General features: G+C 47.8%; 2 protein-coding genes across 3 annotated transcripts in view; one reads left to right on the forward strand and one right to left on the reverse strand.

Moving 5' to 3' along the window:
• Window positions 1-19,060, forward strand: part of LRRC38 (leucine rich repeat containing 38) — an 85,140-nt gene that overhangs the window by 51,258 nt on the left and 14,822 nt on the right. The gene's annotated exons all lie outside the window — the stretch shown is intronic.
• On the reverse strand, window positions 3,549-9,384 carry LOC103064579 (arylacetamide deacetylase-like 4). Its single transcript, XM_007423139.2, has 4 exons — window positions 9,211-9,384; window positions 8,103-8,319; window positions 6,285-6,348; window positions 3,549-4,329 (listed from the first exon to the last, which is right to left on the reverse strand). Exons 1-4 carry the CDS (start codon window positions 9,382-9,384, stop codon window positions 3,549-3,551), a joined length of 1,236 nt encoding a protein of 411 aa, XP_007423201.1.

Raw genomic sequence — 19,060 nt, forward strand, 5'->3', positions numbered from 1 at the left:
GGCCTAAAAAGGGGATCTCTTCCCGGCTGCCAGTGGTGGCGGTTCAAGGAAGCTTGCTTTCTCACAGGCTCTCTCCCAGTTTACGCACTGTGGAGACAGGCCACAACCGTTCGATGCTCGTAAGGGATGCGGACTGTCAGGGCACAGAGCCATGCCCTACTCTGGGTAATTACAATGCTCACGGGCTCAGAAGTCATCCCGGTGCCTCTCACGTTTCTGCAGCTACACAGCGTGACGTCTTCGTTTTCCTGAGGGCCTTGCGGAGCACTGCCTTGCTCGGCCGGCCCACTTCTGCGCAGCGCTTGGCCTGCAGAGAGAACTCCCTGTCATCGAAAAGGTGAAGCAGAAGGGCTGTCCGTGTGGGGAATTGGAAGCAAGGCGCTGCTTTGCTTGGTGGGTCTGTTGGAAGTGGCGCTTCCCTCGCATCGCCCCTCGAAGACCAGTACAGCCTCTTTAGGAGTGGGAATTGAAGTGAACTGAAGATTAATTTTTGCCATTTTGGAATGAATTCAGATGCACACCAGAAATCCTCTTGTATCTTTTTGGTCACCTGTTCTTATTCCACTGGACAAATGAAAATCCCCTTTAGAAGTGACTCCAGAGGAGAACAGAATTTTGTTGAGTCCCCAGTCCATCTCAGTAATGAGGAAGGGGACACAGGAGGGCGATAGCCCAGCCTCCCTGTGTTCTTTGCCACCAAAACCAATGGTCACGAAAACACTGGTTGGTGCCATGTGGGAGATTCACCTGCACTTCCCCCCAACCGTTTTCACTCAACTGCATGAAGGACAGTTTGCTTTTCAAGTTATTTCCAAAGGAAAAGAGATTTTGCTGAAATTTCTCCTGGGAGGAGTTAGTGTTCTTGCACTTAACTTTGTGATGAGTGGCCAAGGGACACAGGTGTGAATATCCTGCTTTTCCATGCACTCTCCCCTTTCTAGCCCTCCCTGGCACACCCACACACCCTGCCCCATTCGCTCCCAAGGGAAATCCCAGGTGGGAGGTCCTCAGAGCTGGGGGGGTGGGGGTGGGATCATTTGCACAGCTTCTGTCACTGTTGAGGACTTCTGCCTTGAGAAATAGCTGGATGATCACTCCTTCTGGAAACATTCAGAGAATCTGTCCATGTCCAGAGGGCCTTTGTGCCCAGATGTAGTGTGGACATCTTCCCCAAACAAGTGAAGACCCAGAGGGCTAAAAGAGGAAGGAGGAAGAGGAGAGGAGAGGAGAGAGGAGAGGAGAGGAGAGGAGATTTTGGCTTTGTAGCGAAACACCTCCTGAGGTGGAAGGGCTCAAGCCGGCCGGGCAGTCTTTCTGCACGTTGGAACCCAGGCTTGCTGTTAGGGGCGGTTGTTTCCCGAGCGGGAATAAGCAGGTGGTTACCAGGGTTGGACGCTGTGTGCGCCTATTCTCTAAATGCAGCTCTCTGGAAACCGTGCTGTGTTCTGGCATCGTGAGTTGGTTACCATGGTGGGGGGGGGGCGGCGAGGGGGGCGAGGGGGAACTCCCAAATCCCCGTGCCTGGTCAAGGCTGCAGGGTCCCGCGCCGAACCCGCCGCCCTTCCCTGCCCTCGGATGTGCTCTGGCAGCGCCTTTGCCGACCCACCCATTTGACTGGAGGCCTGGTAAGCTTTCGTGAGCTGCTGCTGGGGGACTTCAGCTGGGGAGGCCAGGTCGGCTCTGTGGGTGCCGGGTTCCCGCGCGGTGGTTGCATCCCCCACGAATCCCTTCCCGCGCGAGCTCCGGGCGACCCCAAGTCCCTTGGCAAAGCAGACGCCTCCCGAGGAGGCAAAGCCGTTGCAGGTTTGCCTGGCCCGGCTCTTCGGCTGCGGCCCCGCTGGGGAGCCCGGGTGCAGCTGGTGCCCTCCTACCGAGCCGGCTCTTTGGGCGAGCCAGAAGCGAACAGCGCCGGGCAGGGGTGCGGATGAACGGCCACGCAACTGACGGGTCAGCCTCCCTGGGCGGCCCCGCTCCCGCCAGCCCCCCTTCTCGGCCTGCCACTGCCACTGCCGCGATGCCCACTCCTCTTCCCAGGCCTCCCTGCCGACAGCCTCAGGACTGCTGCCCTCGGAAGCGCCGCCGGTGCTCTTTCACTAGGAAGAGGCAAAGGTTGGACTAGATGGTCTCCAAGGTGCCTGCCAGCCCTGCTCCTCCGTGGGCCAAAAGAGGAGGCGTTATTTTCAGGGAGAAGGAGCAAAATTAGCGGTGTAAGAAAAGCAAGGAAATGAGCTTGGTTGTCCTTGAACTGGAGCAGCCTCTGCCTTTTGCGGGGAGCCAAATGCCATCAGGATAAACCCGGCCCTGCCTCTCATCACCGAGGAGTTGGTGCTCCTAGGTTCAAGTCCCTCTTTCGTTTCTGTTGGCATGATGTCTACAGAAACAGCAAAAAGAGGGTTGTTTTATCTGTCTGTACCTGAAGGATTGCCTCCTACAAAATAGAGGATGTGGAAGTTGTATTCAGTGCACTTGTCTTCCAACATCTGCCCAGTGCTTGGAAGTGGGACCAGTCATTGCCTGCAAACCAGAGGAACTTCCTTGCGGCACATTTGTGGCATGACAGGCAGGCCAGCGTGATGCAAGAAAAGAAGGAAAGTGGTCGTTTAGGGCCAAAGGTCTGGCTGCTCAAAAATGGAGGCAGCTGGGAGCTATCGCACGGGCAAAAGCATAGCTGGCCCCACCATTTGGATCAAGCCGACCGCGTCACAGCAGAATGAGGAGAAGGTCCATCAGCCAGGCTCTCTATTTGCTAAGGAGGCCTCACAGGAACCCTCCTCGCCTGGCCGCTCAGGTGCTTTTTGCACATTGCCCTGAAAAGACACGAAGGTGCAGATCAGAAGAGCAGCCCAGTGACCGGTTCTGCATCCGGATACCCACGTTCCACATGGGGCTCCTCTTTCAGCCCCTTTGGCACCTCCATCTGATCATGATTGATTTTCTTGAAACTTTGAGGCAAGATGTGCATGAAAACTCAGATGGAAGCTAAACAGTGTTCTTTTAAGCAGCGACACTCTTCCCCTGTGACACTTATGCCCCAGATGTATGGTCCCATCCATGTATAGGTCATGGCTATGCCCACCTTGCGTCTTTGCCCCTGCCTTTAATGCCCTGCACAGTGGAGCTGTGTAGTACTTAACTTGGTCTTCAGCATTGTGACTTGATATGATCCATGTCATTCCCTAATGGGAGGGGAGCTTTGCCCCTTCCTGCCCGGGTAATGGGAAGAGTATCGCTTGTGACCATCCTCTGTGGTACAGAAGCATCACTGGAATAGGAAGCCCTGCAAGATCTACAACCAGCTTGCACACAGAGCATTTAGGAGGGCTAAACATTGTCCAAGTAAAGCTAATCTCCTTCATGAGTTCTGCTGAGCTGGAGAGCCAAGTGGACCTTAAGAGCTGCGTTAGGATGGAGAAGACCCAGGCTCAGGGTTCACTGACCAATACTTCACCAGTTTTTCCTTTGGGGAGCCCAAGTTTGGGCTATTTAATTATCTGTATTCCAGAAAGAAAATGAAAAGATTATGTCCCCCTCTTGGTCTCGTTTTGGCCTCACAAGTGTCTGATGAAATTGGTGACATCGTGCACAACCCTTTCTGCTGAAGGAAAGGACAGGAAGCGATAGCCAAAAACAGCGGCTATTCCGTGGACACCATTCTCTATGTGGCTCCAGGTCACTGGCACATGGTTGTCCATCAGCCGCCTCATGTACAGTAGCCCATCATCTCGAAGGACGTCGAACTCACAGGTCACAAGGAACGTCTGCGGGAGCTTGCGGATAACTGCATCTTCGGCAAGCAGGGGTGAAAAGGTCTGCGAGAGCAGTTCTTTCATTTCTTCGTGCAGCTGAGGGTTAAACTTATACAAGGAGGGGTCTTGTGGTTTGTAGCCTCTGACTTTGAACTGTTCAGGGATGTTGTTGACGTTCACCCACTTCTGGTACTTCAGTCTGGTGGCCTTGGGAACATGGCTGCCCTTCAGAATATCATTTATGTAGGAAGTTGGCTTGTTAAGGTAACGGCAGCCAAAGTAGATGACCAGCCTGCGCCACAAGAAGGGAGATCTGTAATTCTGCTGATAGGATGGCAAAGAGAAGTCCGCGGCCTGCAGCCCTGGATAGATCAACACCTGGGCATGGACCCTGGGAAGGTCACTCCGGTCCGCCAGTAACTGGCAAATCCGTGTGGCAAAATTAGCCCCACAGCTGTCTCCAGAAATGATAATGCGGGAAGGGTCTACACTGTACTCTTCTGCGTGTTTCATGAGGTAGATGGCAGCCTTCAGACATTCGGCATACTGGTTTGGATAAGGATTCTCTGGCCCAAGTCCATACCTAAAAGGAGCACAATATTCACTTACTATGGATTCTTCATCCAATGTGATACATTGACAAGTTCACGCCTTGCTTTCTTTTGTAATACTGTCTTTTAAGAAAGAAGTCAGTATGGAGCCACACTGTGGGAACAAAAGTGGGTTTGTTCTAGGCTCTACCATACTTAAATAACTAAGTTTTTATAAAAAGCAATGATTCAAGATAGTACCAAGCAACTTAATATTTTTGTTTTTAAGCAGCCTAATTTATAAATGGCTGTGTGGTCCCAACTAAAAATATGTAAATCAACAAATGAATGTCATAAAAAATAAGTGAAATAATCAAGAATGAAATCCTCAAAGATTTGTTAGATACCCAGTTTCAAGAATATGTAGGCTGATATCAATGAAGTTGTAAGCTAACTTCTGCAGTTCCAGCTGGCTAAGCAACTTATATTTTGAGCTGGTGGATATCAGTTTTAAAAGCTCATTAAATTTAGCTTTACTAGTAGACTTATTCATATTAGTATTTGTTAGTCCCCTGAGGTAGGCCACAGGTCCCGCTGGGGTTCCAGGAACGCGCTCTGCTGTTGGAGGGCAGAATGATCCGAAGCCTGAAAGCCTGTCGGAGTTTCTCTCTGCCCTGCCTTAGGCCAAACAGAATCAAGGCAGGGTCGTTCTGAGTTTCTTTCTCATACTGTCGTCTTTCTCAGGACTGCGAAATCTTTTCTGGGAGACCTCCCACCCCCACCCGCTTTAAGGGCTCACTCATTCCTTCCTCATTCCTAAGATCAGATCTACTTTCCTTCACAGTATTTTCTCTGTGTGTCACTGTACATTACTGTAGAGAAGAAGGAGGGTGACCTCGGTGGAGATACGCAAGATCTGTTGCCAGACTTGCAAGATTCAATTACGGTAGCCAATCTCAATAAAAGTAGTTTTAGCTTTCCTGTAGACATGATTTCCTGATCTGGTCTACCTAGTGGGGCTGACATCAATCTTGCAAGTTTTGTTATGTTGTACCTCCTCCTGCTAACTATACTTTAGTGCATTAGGGAGGTGTCTAAATTGCTTTCGAATATTATCCATCTGTTGTGGACTTAAAATATTGTTAGCTCCTCATTGCCCTAGCAGCAGAACTTTCATATCTCCATCATGGTCATCTTCCTTACTCTCTACGATTACTCACGAGAGTACAGGGAGTTTTAGTTTACAAACTGTCGGCAATGCAGTGTTGCTGCAACTAAAAGACAGATCTTCACTGGTATTGCTTTCTTGTTGGAAGTACATTCTGCACCAAAGTTGAGGCAGAAGCTCATCTGGTGGAGTTGCCAGGAAGGCACTAAAGCTGCCTGAAGCTCTTTGTTCTGCCTTCTTCAGATCACGGTTCTGCTTGAAGGTAGCAGAGGCCAACAGCGTGCCCTTTTCTGTAGCAGTAGTTGTGGTTATTGATCGTAAGAGAAGCCTCCCTCACGTCTTGTTAACCACGGTCTTCAGGCTCCAGGAACACCACCCTCACCTTTGGGCCACCAGTTACGATCCCCAAAGATTATGCTTGAAGGTGGTGCTGGGCAGAAAAATCTTCTTGAACTATTTCCTTATCAGTCTCATTCCACTGGATGAATGTAAACACCTTCTCTTTTCGAGGGTGGCTTCCTCTTGAGAAGTCCCATCTTTCCTGGTGGAATCACCTCCTGGCTGTTCCTAATCTTGCTCTCTTCCCACCTTTCCATTAAGTCCCCAGGGAAGACCTCAGGAAGGAACACTTACTAAGGGACGTCTTTCAGATTGGGAAATGTCTGTTCAATGAACTATGGCTAAAGAAACAACATGAATGTGATGTGGGTAGTGTGTTGAGGAGCGGAACTGGATAGACCAAAATCTGTCCTTTGGTTGCCAGTACAAGACGGTCAACCTTAAACATGATTTTAAACTCCCCAGTGCTGCAGATTAGCGCAGCAATGAGGTAATACTCACCCAACTGCAACAACAGTCGAATCCCCTTCTTTGGCAATGTGGTGCAGGATTCTTTCGTAGGCATCTGAAATGAGCACAATGGGTGCAAATTCATTAAGCTAGTGGCACTGGAGGAAGGCTTACTGAAGACAAGCAGTTACACCCAGGAGGCCACTGTCGCTGCTCAGCTTTTCTGTCTGACACGTCTCTGCTGAAGCCTGTCCTCTAGTGACGGCACCGGTGGAAAATGAGTGGCTTTCATTGTTCGAGCCTCTGTCAGATCATGCTGAGTTCCAAATCAGGGTTCAATTCTTTTCTTTTCTTTTAAACACCCTTCCATAAGCAGTTCTCGTGCACTTTTTTCCTGCTAGTTCTCTTTCCTTTTGATGAAAGACAATTTGCTTTTGGAATGTTTTTTCAGAGGACAATTTTAGGGGAATTCCGCTGGATGGATTAGAGTTAAGGAAATCAGAGAGAAAAGCAACCCAAGATTTTAATATAGCTGGGACCGTCTGCTTTCATTTTCAGAAGAGCACCAGTATGCTCAGTAAATATGGAATTGTGTGTTTTGATAAGTTTCATAAGTTTGCTATTTTCAGCTGTTCCGTTAAGTCTGTTTGGTGACCATCCGCCTAGAAAAAGCTCTATTTGTTTCAATTAGCTGGTTTAAGCATTCAGACCTATACAGGGCAAAGGAAGAAATATATATTTAACAGCATGGTTGATTGGATGGTTTATGTGAGAGACTGAGAGAATAAGACTGAGGGAAATGTGGCAGGTGAGGGAAGCATACGGCACATGGTTTCTGGAATTCTTTGCCACTCCTTCGTAAAAGCTCCCCTCTGGGTCACATGGTCAGAAGAAGCGGGGAGGATTAGAATGGGGGAGTCCTTGGGGTTCTCGGAGCTTGGTTGTTTTCTTGCAGACATTTTGTTGCCCGGGTAGGTAACATCTTCGGTGCTAAAATGGGGGAGTCAGAAACATTCCAAGCTGCTGCCCAACAGCCTCTCCCAGAGGGATTCATTTTGGGATTTTTTTTGTCTGCAGCCCATGGCCAGATCTGACCCATTCTGGAAACACAGTTTTGAGGGAAATAAAAATTGTTTGGGGTATTGGTGAAGAGGCTAAACAAGGAGCCTCCTGCAGAACTAAAGGAATTAAAAATAAGAGCAATGGAATGATTTGGCATGAAACTGAAGCATGAGAATGCAGGAAGAATCGTTTCATAGATCTGTAGGGAATAATAGTGGTCTGCTGAAATTTTAAATGAATGTTATAAATGTTAATGTCCAAGAATGGTTGAAAAGGATGTCAAAAATGCTGTGAGAATGTTGAAAAATGCTAAAGCTGCAGATGTGGCTGGTGTAACTGGAGTGTGCTAAAATATGGATATGGTTTGGTTATGGTGTGTAAAGCCTGTGTCTCTGGATAGATATCAGTACCAAAGCCCACATTTGCATATATGGATATTTGCATATCCACCCTTCCTTTTTCTTGCTTAAGGGCGATAAGCTGGACCATTGAAAAACATCCCAGGTAATGGCAAACCAATTTAGTAGCCACTGGTGGGCTACTAAAACACACAGACATGTTTATGAGGTCACCTGGCATTCCACTTCACTCACAGTTTCACACACAGACACACACGCACATACAACTATCCACATTTACCTGTTGACTAAACAAACAGCTCTACAGTGTTTTAGTAGCCAACCATCTGGAAGTGGTTTGTCCTTACCCGGGAAGTTTTTCCATGGTCCAGCTTATCGCCCTGAGATTTCCTAACCATCTTGGCTTAGCTGTCCCAGTTTGGCTTAGAATATGTCTCTTTTCCCTTACCAATGCTTCCAAAAATGCCAGCTCCTCCATGGCAGTAAAGTACAGCTTTTCTTCGTGTTGTTGGCACTGTTTTGGGCCAGTAGATCCTCACTGGCACCCCATCAAATTTCTGGTTCTGAATGACAAGCGACGGCTCCCTAGATGGGGGTATTCCGTTAATCAAAATCCGTAAGAGCTCAGGGAGGCTGCACAAACCCAGCTGCTCTAAAATGGCTCCCTGTTGGCCAAAGAACAAAAGAGAAATTAATCTGGGGAGACTCTCATAATCTTTGACCGCAAACGGTGAGTACTGTTACTTGTCCATGGGTACCCACAGCAAGCTGAGGTTTCCTCCGAATGAAAGAATGGGCATCGTGATGTGACAACACAGGCTCTGCCCCTTTTGTACATGCAAATATTAAAGGGGCAAAGTTTGTATTGCAATGTTGTGATGCGTGTTCTGTCATGTGCCTCCCCTTGCAACCCGTACCTGAAGTGCCAAAAGTACAGTGAGTTAAGATGTAGAAGGTCACAACTCTGGCTTTGAATTCTGTAAAGTGGAGGACCTCAGTCACCAAATGGTGCCCCCATCATATTGACGGGAGCTGACTGGGAGTGATAGGAACTGGCATCTCACACAGCTGGAGTGCTTCAGGTTGGGGAATACTGCCTCTTACTTACATATAGTGAGGGATGATTCTCCCAAATTAAGATTTTTTAAAAATCCTTTTAAAAAAGGACCCCCATCCCATTTTCTCCCAGTTCTGTTTATGAAGAAATTGTTCAGATTTTGCTACCTGGTCGGAACCCAATTAAATTCTCAGCCCTCTGCCCTGAGCAGGTTGAATAGGTCCAGCTGTGCCCAGGGATCACACAGTTACCAACTAGCTATGAGGACGAGGAAAGAAAACAAGGGGTGGCCCTCCAAATATGGGCGGATGGGCGAACCGGTCAGTTCCCCTGCTTTTGTTTTCAAGTTTAAGGAGCCAAGAAACCCTCTCATCCTTTCTGTTCCCTTGATGATGGTGCTCATGAATTTGGGCAAATTCTAGTCTTTTTAAAAAAAGAATAAATCCATACAATTCTTCTCACCTAAGTTCATGACACAAGGAAAGAAAGAAAACCTTACCAAAATTAATCCTGAGAGTAACATAGTCTGCAGGAAGCGGAGCTTCCGGGGTTGATCGATCCCAGGAGGTAGCACAGTTTGGGCAAACTGGATGACGGCCGAGAGCAGAAATACAGCCGGGTATAAGGCCCCTATGAGCAGCAGGCAGGCGGAGCGCTTCCACAAGGACGCCATCGCACTGTGCCTGGGTGGACGGAGGTGGCCAGGGCCGTCTCTCTTCCTCCACCTGGCTGTCCGTGGAGGCTGTGAAGAGCCCGGTGGCTGATCCACGGAAAAATAAATGGCCTGGGTTGATAAGGGAAGGCCTGCCTTCTCTTCCCCGAACCCGCCCATTATGGAAACACCTACAGGAAGGACAAGAAAGAGGAACTGGGGGAAGATGCGATGCTAGGCAGCATTGGGTTTATCCTTTGCTGCTATAACAGGCTATCCAGTTCAAAAATACAGTGGGAAAGAGGGGCAGATGTCTAGATAGGCAGACCTCTTAGCACCTCCTGCCATCAGCTGGGCACTGAAACCCTACCTGATCACTATATGGGATTAATCCCTATCGTTCTGAGATTCCTAAATCAATCTGTGTGTCGTCTAGCTTCCTCCTCGTCGTTTCTTGCTCTTACAGTGGAGCTCTGTTGGGAAGAATCACATGACTGTGGTTTGCGTCTGGAGATACTTTGGCCGTGGGCCACGACTCCCCCCACAAAAGGGTTGTGAAGAGCCCCTAGTTCAGGGGTAGGTGGGTGAGCGTAACCCCTACAGGCATCCAGACTGGAATGAAGCACCCACAACTGCCTTGTTGACATTCTTTCATCCTTGGCAAGGATGGAGGTCAGGTGGCCAGGTGAGACACCGGCCTCATTTGCAAGGGACGGAAGCAGTGAGCAATCGGATGTCATTAGTAGATGAAACAGTCTTGGTCATGGTAATGTGATGTTCCAGTAAAGTGGGTAGATAAATTAGATTAATAAAACCAGGGGCTGTTTGTGTCTTGTCAGCTTTGCCAGAGCCATAAAATACGATTTATGTATTTATTTATTAATCAAATTTATACGCCACCCATCTCACCGTACCAGTGACTCTAGGTGGCTTACAAGTAAAAAAGCAATAAAAAAACAATAAAAATCTTTACAAAAATATACAGTTAAAAGACGGAGAGAGCGTCTTCAAGCCACCAATCACCCTCAGTGCTACAAACCCCTTTGGGTCGCCATGCTCGTTGGCAGAGCCAGGTCTTAACGCTCTTCCAGAAGGCCAGAAGAGTGGGGGCCAATCTCACCTCGGGGCAAACTGTTCCACGGGGCGGGGGCGACGGCAGAAAAGGCTCTCCTCCTAGACCCCGCCAGTCGAAATCCTTTAGCCGACAGGGTCCATAACATGCCGTTCCTGCTGGTGGGATGGGTCGATGTAACTGGGACAACCAGGATGACGTTGGGATGTGCAACTTTTGGGTAGAATACAGAACAAAAGTGGGCAGGAGAAAAATAAAATTGAGTTTAATATAAAATTATACTCCATTACAATTTAATTTAGTAAGTTAGATGCAGTTAGTATGCTAGCTTTTCTTTTCTGTCACATCAAGATCTATCGAGGACTTTCACTGAAGGCACCAGGACTGCAAACTAGGCCTCCTTGGGTGAATGCGTCCGACGCAGCAGTTGTCTGAGAAGGAAATTCAGGTGCAAAGTCAGCCTTTTGACCTGTGATACAGGGGCCTTCCAGGAGGGACCAAAGGAAGGCTTTTGGTGAAAAATAAATTGTTCTCTTTCAGAACCTGGCCTGAAGAAATGAATATTTATGGCCCAGAACACAGGACATCATCACTAAAAAATGGGAGGTCCCCCAGCAGTTGCACTTCCTTCCTCGTTGCTTGTTGTTATCAGTCACCTAACACTGTACTAGAATCATATGTCTTTCCTCCAAATTAATTTAAATGTTTCTTCTGTTCTCAGCCAGGTTAGCATTGCAGCCTTCCACAAATGTCATGGTTTAATTAATTGCCAATTATTAAATACCCATCAAACCTTTGTCCAGTCTTCATGGGCAATCTGGATTTTTTAGATCTCAGGATGCAATTATTCCTACAAAAGTATAGTCTCAGATTATAGAAAATGAAGTCCTGTGTGAGGAGCACCTACAGATTTTATTCCAGGGTTGTCTCTTGCCACTTGCCCTGTTTTTCTTTCCTTTGGAGAATCTTAGGAGCAGAAGTCTGGTGGTTCCTCTGTTTTCAGTAGCTGGGTTGTGCTAGGTTTGAAAAAGGCTTGATCTGTTCAAAGTTGGGCTAATCCCATCTTGTACTTTTCTAACAGGCTGTCACTGCCTCACCCAGGTAACCGGAAACATCTATGTTGTGGGGAACTATGTTTGTTTATTACTTCGTGTATAGAACACCAGTTAATTTTTTAAAATCCATAACATAACTCTCCCCCAAAACAGACCCATAACATCCATCCTATGAAATAACACCCCTAAACTGTCAGTGATAGGGATGTCCAAACTAGCCCACCATAACAAATTACTACTCCAGAGGCGCAGGAGAGCCCTTGAGAAGTCTGCCCGAACCCCCGCTACTGTCACCAAGGAAGGAAGGAAGGAAGGAAGGAAGGAAGGAAGGAAGGAAGGAAGGAAGGAAGGAAGGAAGGAAGGAAGGAAGGAAGGAAGGAAGGAAGGAAGGATCCCCTCTTGGCTGGAGGGGGCAGGGCAAGTAGACTCAGTTTGAAGGAGACACTTCCCATGGTAACAATGAACTGAGCCCTTCTGGGTTTTTGAGGTTTAAACCAGGGCTTTGAATTGTAGTCGGAAACCTACGGGTAGGCAGTGCGGCCGCCCCGGATCCCCAGGGTTATCTTGCTAAGGTATCTCCCCTCTGTTGGCAGGTAGGCTGCTGCCTTCTGGACCAGTTGCAGTCTTGGAGTAGCTTTCAAAGGCAATTGCAGGGAAAGCCCATCTCTCATTGTCAATGAGAAATCCATAGTAGGCCTTTCGGTCACAACAGGAACCAGGTTCTTTGGCAGAGTCAGATGGACGATGTAATTTTTTAGCTGCATTTTTAGCCTGTTTATTATCACTGTGAGGGGAGGGGTGGTCCTAATAAAGCTTCCTTTGCTGAAACATCTCTCCAGCTTCAGGTGGTCTCCTCAGCTACCGCGCTTCCCAGTTTGAAGGGGCCCCTCTCTGAGATTCCTTCCGTTGGGAATTAATGGGAGGGGGACGGAGCAAGGTCTCTGCTTCTCCTTCCCTCTCGCAAACACGCAGAGAGACCGGCCCACCCAAGAACCCCTCACCCTAAAGAAATAACAATAAAACCATTTCCCATCAGATTGGATTTTGGCCCTCCAGTGCAGAAGAATGTGATGAGCATCGGCACTAATGATAGGCCTGCACGGGTGGGACCAGGAGAATCCGACTAATGATACAGTTCGGTTCGTATAACTACAAAGCGCGGAACAATTAGTCATCCTCATATCCTGCAATCCGTCTTTCACCTGGAGGGGCTGATGTCACAGGGAATGTGGTAATCTCTCCTGATACCAGCATGCTGTGTGCGAAGGTGTTTGTCTGAAGGGATGACTCAGGCGCCTGGGATAATCAATTAGGACACCCTGCCAGCCAGTCACTCGTTATCTGACTGTCAAGGGATTGATTTAAAAAAAAAATCTTTATTACTCAGGAGAATAATATTCTTCCCAGTCCTGCGTCCTCTTGTCTTTTCACTATGTCTTCATGGTCAGCTGAGAAAAGCACCAAAAGTGGATATTTATTTGGGAGCAAGGCTGTTCTTTGGTTCCTTTCCTTCCCAGCATGTTTCAACTATCTTTCCTTAGCTTTTGATTCCAGCTGTCTAGGGCTGTTTGCTCACCCGTCTGTGTGCTAAACACCTTGGGTTAATTCTCACTGTTTTGTTTGCAGGAAGGGTGAATGTGTTTTAAATGTAATGACCCTCATTAGCAATAATCCAAAGCAATATGAGCTTTCCTAACATCAACACGTAAGCTATTGCTCTATATTTAAACATTTCTTAATGTAAGTTTACCAGTTACAAAACACATTTTGCACATCACCAAACTTCCTCGGAACGTGTGTTTTCTGAAGCCATGCATCTTTCATTTCAAATGTTTGACAGATAATACACTGAGGTAATACTGTTTTCTTCTTAAAGAGGAAAGTATCCTTGTGTCAAATTCTTGCACATTTCTCAAGGGGAAGAAAGTAGGGAAAGCACGCTCCCAAAGGTTGAAATCCCTGTGCATTGTTTTAGGGAGGTTAGCAGATACTTTGAACTGCGCTGAATCAAATTTGTTTGGACCCTCTTTGTGTATGTGCCTGTGGTTTAGAGTCCGAATTTGAGATGGGACCAGTCGCCAGTAACGCGGAAACCGCGTATGCCCGAAAAAGGCGCGAAGCAACGGAAGACCCGCCTCCCGGCTCGCCAGTTGGGCTCCGCTCTAGGAAGGAGGCCATGGCAAACCACTTCCGAAACACCTTGCCATGGAAACTGCGGGGATTCGTCCAGGCAGTCGCCGCAGAATTGGTCACGATTGAGTGCGGATAAAAAAAAAAGATTTGACCTAAATCAATTTGAACTTGAATGAAGAGTGAATTATTACAGGTAGTCCTTGGTTAATGATGGTAACTGGGACCAGAATTTCTGTCGCCAAGCGATGCAGTCAGAAAGCACGATGTCACGTGACCTCATTGCTTAGCGGCAGCAATCCCAGCAATCCCTGTTGCCATCGTTAAACGAATCCCACCCGGTCATTAGGCGAGGATCCACCCCGATCTAAGCCATTCCAGGTTTGGTCCCTCCCAGCCCTGAGCTTTGGTTCTTTGAAGGTAAGGGGCTGCCTCCTCTTCAGCTCCCACTGCCTACCCTTCTATCCCCCCATCTCTGACCTTTTGGCCGCCCTGCGCAGTGGCACTCCTTGGCGGTGGTGACACTGGGGCTGAAATAGAGGCCCGGGGCCTTCAACAGTCTCTACTTCAGCCCCAGCGCCGTTGGCACCACCACTGCTGACGAGGAGTGCCGTCTCAAGCCCCGTGCCATGGCCAGCTGCCTCAGCACAGTGGCATGAAGCCCCGGCTACCCCAGCAACAAACCCCAGCCCTGTGGCACGGCATTAAGACCTAGCCCTGTGGTGTGGTGCAAAGCCCCAGCCGCCCCAACTACCCCAGTGCCAAGGTCCAGCCCTGTGGCATGTTGCGAAGCCCCAGCCCTCTGGCACAGCACAAAACCCCAGCCTCACAGTGCAAAGCCCCAGCTGCCCCCGCTGGGAAGAAGGCCTTGCAGCTGCCTTGTGAAGGGCCAGGCCAGGCGTGCCTCGTCAGCAGCAGGAGGAAGAAGACAGTGAAGGTCAGCTGGGGGCAACGGGTAGCTGAGCACAGGGTGGCGGAGGGCAGGGTGGTGGGGATGTAGGGCAGAGTGCAGGGCAGCAGGTGACGGCAGGGCAGCAAGGATGGCAGAGTGTACGGTGGCCAAAAGAGCAGAGGCTAGGGGGAGATAGGCAGGTGGGAGAGTTGAAGCTCTCCTGCAGTTGTAAATGTGGGAGGTGCCTGAATTTTGATCACGTGACTGTTGGGGGCACTGCAACAGCTATAACTTTTGGGGACTGGGTGTAAGTACCATTCGTTCAGCATCGTCATAATTTCAAACGGTTGCTGAACAAATGATCGTTAAGCGAGGACTACCTGTATGCTCCCGTCTTTCTTTCAATCAACATGATCTGAGTTAACTTCTTGCACTAAACAAGGGGTACAAAATGCACAGCCTTCTAGCATCCCTTTTTGTACTTAAGCATTTGGGAGCGTCAAAATCAGGCTTTAAACTCTTGAAACCTGCTCCCAAATCCTGAAACTTGGGGAATGAGGTCTTTGCATGGCACGCAAAACCTTTTTGGTCCTTGAACTGATGAAAGTTGCTAGCTTCATGCAAGACTCAGTTGGCCTCCTAGACCATGACTGCAGAGGGCAAGAGGATGGTGCCAGGTGGGTAGGCAGGTCTTTGGAGAACTGAGCGTAAGAGGTGGGCCTTTATGATAAAGCCATCCACTGTCTTCTGGCTGAAAGAAGTAAAGGGCTTAATGGAGGGGCGAAGTCGGAAGGAGGAACAGAACCGCCCTTGGTCTTTGGGGGTCCTTGTCTTGTTTTGCTTGCTTCCAGGGCTGTCTCTGAAAGATCTGTTGATTTTGTTGCCACCAGCAACCCATTTTCTGGTCTAGAGATTCTTTTGGTTTTCTCCTCTGTGGTTTTTTAAAATTATTATTATTATTATATCTGAGGTGACGTGACTAGTTGGAACATGGAGGAGATAGAGAATGTTTAAATAAGGAGTCAGAGGAACTTTTATTAAATGACTTTAAATGCTCTGTAAATAGGTTCTCTTAAAATTACATCATATCTGTATGCTGCCAATCCTTACCTTTTCTGGTACTAAATAGGCTGATGGTAGTCCTCTAGGGCAGGAGTCTGGGCTTCCTGCAGACCCTCCTTCCACTGCCTCTGAGACTCCCCATCTCCCATGGAATATAAACCGGAGCCCCCATGCTTTACAGACCATTCTAGGACCCAGCCATCACAGGACAGCCCTTCCTGGATGAGGACCTCTGAGAAAGGCCAGCTTTGGAGAATGGGGAAGACTTGTCCCTGTCTGTCTTCCAACTGAATTAAGGCAAGCCAGCAGGATTCAAGGTGCTGGTTTCAACCTTTAAAGCCCTTCATGGCATGGGACCAGGTTATCCGAGGGACCGCCTCTCCCCGGTTACATCAGCCCGCCCCATCATACCTCGCAGAGAAGGCATGTGGTGGGCGCTGTCAGCCAGGGACCTGCATTGGAGCCTCTCTGCTGTGGCGCCTGTCTCATGGGACACACTTGCTCCCGAGGTTAGATTAGCGCCAGCCCTTTGCTTTTCCGGGAGGCCCTCAAGACCTGGTGAAGTGATCGGGCCTGGGGCTGTGTCAGGTTCAGCTCAAGAACAGCAGCGAGACAGTCCAGATGTAACGAGCTGCCACCTGTTGATCCCAATTCCAGTAACTTTCCTTGCAACCAATATTGATTCAAAAGAAAGTTCATTTATTGAAAATAAGTGTACAGTTCCAAAGCATTGCTAAGACTGAGCATAAGCGCGCTAAAACTTGTTTTTCTTACCTTACCCCCCTCCTTCACCGCCCTTAGTTCTTGGTCTTCTGATTCCCTCGCTAGTACGACCTTGCACATTCCAGTGCCTGTGATAAGGAGCCATCTGCTTTTAACGGTTTCTCATTCCTTCTCCCCCCTCCCACTTTTACAATGGCAGAACCGCAGCACGTAAAAAGCAATTTCTAAACTAGGCATATAACAATCTACTATGAAATCTTGCAAGGATTCTGACATGCCGCCCCTCCACAAGTGAGGATGTCAGTCAGATGATTCATCTTCTTCACTCTAAAAAATAAAAAGCAAAGAGAAACATAATACAATAACAATGCTAATTGTTAAGGCTTTGTAGGATAAACATTATAAAATTTTTTAACTAAATGTGGAGCCTTTACATGTTTTAACCCTAACCCTAACCCATTCAGCCATTGATTTAGGAAAATGTTTCCACTGAATTAAAAATTGAATTGAAATTGAATCTATGTTTTCTACTGTCCAGTATTTCTTTAACTTCAAAATGTTGTTCTCCTTCAACCATCATTGGCTTAGGTGGCACTGGGGAGGGATGCCATTGAGACGACTCTTTGTAGGGTTTAAGCAGGTCACAGTGGAACACTGGATGGATTCTTTTAAAAGTAGCGGGCATCTGTAATCGTAGTGAAACTGGATTAATTACTTTATCAATAACAAAAGAACCTACAAACTTTGGAGCAAGCTTTCTGGAAGGTTGTAATGATTTAAGATGCTTGGTAGACAAAAGAACCTTACTGCCTACTTTCCAGTCTTTTTCTGGGGTCCTCTTGGGATCTGCAAATTTTTTGTACGTTTCTCTGGCCTCCTTCAAGGATGCAGCAATCTGAGGCCACACTTGCGTCATTTGTTGGACCCATTCATCAACTGAAGTGACTTGAATGGACTGTTTAGGTAGTTCCGAGATGGGTACAAAGTCCTGTCCTGTAGCTATTTTAAAAGGGGTGAGGCCAGTGCTTTGGTGCACTGCATTATTATAAGCTTTAAATATTTCTTTCCTGGAAAATTGCAGCAGACAGTTTCTCGACTTGTATTGTTGAAGGCTTTCACGGCCAGCATACGATGGCTGGTGTAGGTCTTCCGGGCTGTGTGGCCGTGTTCTGGAAGTTTTGTTTCCTAACGTTTCGCCAGCATCTGTGACCAGCATCTTCAGAGGGCAGGAGCACAGACAGGAGCAGCTCTCTCTGTGCCCAGGGTGAAGTGACCCTTCTGTGGGTATTTATAGAGATCAGCGAGGGTGCCTGAAGGGGGGGGGCAGGTTGTGTTAACGAGTGGCTGCTTGTTTTGGTGTCAGAATGTGTGTGTATCTTCGGGGGGGGGGGGTTGGGCAGGGTTTTTCTATTGAGTTGTTAACGAGTGGCTGCTGAGGGTGATTAGCATGTTCATTGTGTGAATTGTTCACGCGTCCTGGTGGTTGAGCTGAGTTCGTTGGCCTTTTGCAGGCTGTATTTTTCAGGATTGGTAGCCAGGTTTTGTTGATTTTTAGACTTTCCTGTTTTTTATTAAAACTGTGCTGGTGTTTGTGAATCTCAATGGCTTCCACCGTCTAGTATCTCTGTGTTTTCAAATAGGATTTTGTGTCCAGTGTGCTTGAGAGCATGTTCAGCTACTGCAGATTTTCCTGGTTGCCGTAGTCTGCAGTGTCTTTCGTGTTCTTTTATCCTGGTATGGATGCTGCGTTTTGTGGTCCCGGTGTATACTTGTCCACAGCTGCATGGTATGCGGTATACTCCTGCGGCGGTGAGTGGATCCCTTTTGTCTTTTGCTGATTTTAGCAACTGTTGTATTTTTCTGGTGGGTCTGAAAATGGTTTGGAAGTTGTGTTTTTCCATCAGTTTTCCCATGCGCTCTGTGACCCTTCTGATGTAGGGCAGAAATACTTTGTTGTGGATGGCCGTTTTTCTTTTCAGTCGCATGTTGTTTTCTTGGTTTGATGGTTTGAAGAAAAACAGCCACCCACCAACAAAGTAAAATATTTAAACCTTCTTCTGGATCTTTTGTCCTAATTTTATCAGGGAATTTAATCTGTTGTGCATCTTGGCTGCTCTGCCTAGCTAGAACCACTCTAAATGGGCAGAGAATTTTTGGGGGTAAAGCACGGGATGGTGGCATGGCCAAGCATGCTTTCCCCAGCATGTGAGATTTTCCTGAGAGTGTGAGATTTGCAACAGGAGGGATCGTGGGGGAAAGGCCGAGGGACCTTCACTGGAGGGAGTGAAATTCTCCCATAATTTCTGAAGGCCAGGATTGAGCTGTGACAGGAGCATGACTATTGAAAAATCCTGGTGGGAGGAGTTCCCCCAAGGCCTTAAGGCTGCTCCAACATGAATATATTTATGAAACTACCGTACAAATGTGCAGAAACAAAATGTAAACTGTATATCTTTGGGGAACTTTAAGAAAGAAAAGTCAAAGTGCAACAAACTGAATTTGTCGGATCACAGAAGATGAGAAGTCAACACTGAGAGATAGTTCAACTTCCTTGTGGCAGAAATAAGGATTATCTGAGCCCACTTGTGCGGATCTAGCTACTCCTTGAAACCAGAATCGGGATTTGTGCCTGGGCATTGCCTGTTATGTGAACAGAGCTCCTCAGATTTCGGGGTGTTAGCATGTCATGTCAACTGATGTGATGGAAGGTCGGTCTCAGGCTGAAAATGGGGAGGGGAAGGCAAAACCATTAAGGGAGCAGGA

Source organism: Python bivittatus, unplaced genomic scaffold (assembly GCF_059951505.1).
Source record: "Python bivittatus isolate LINGU-HERP-01145 unplaced genomic scaffold, Pbiv_v1 ctg000510_np1212, whole genome shotgun sequence".
Lineage (NCBI taxonomy): Eukaryota > Metazoa > Chordata > Lepidosauria > Squamata > Pythonidae > Python > Python bivittatus.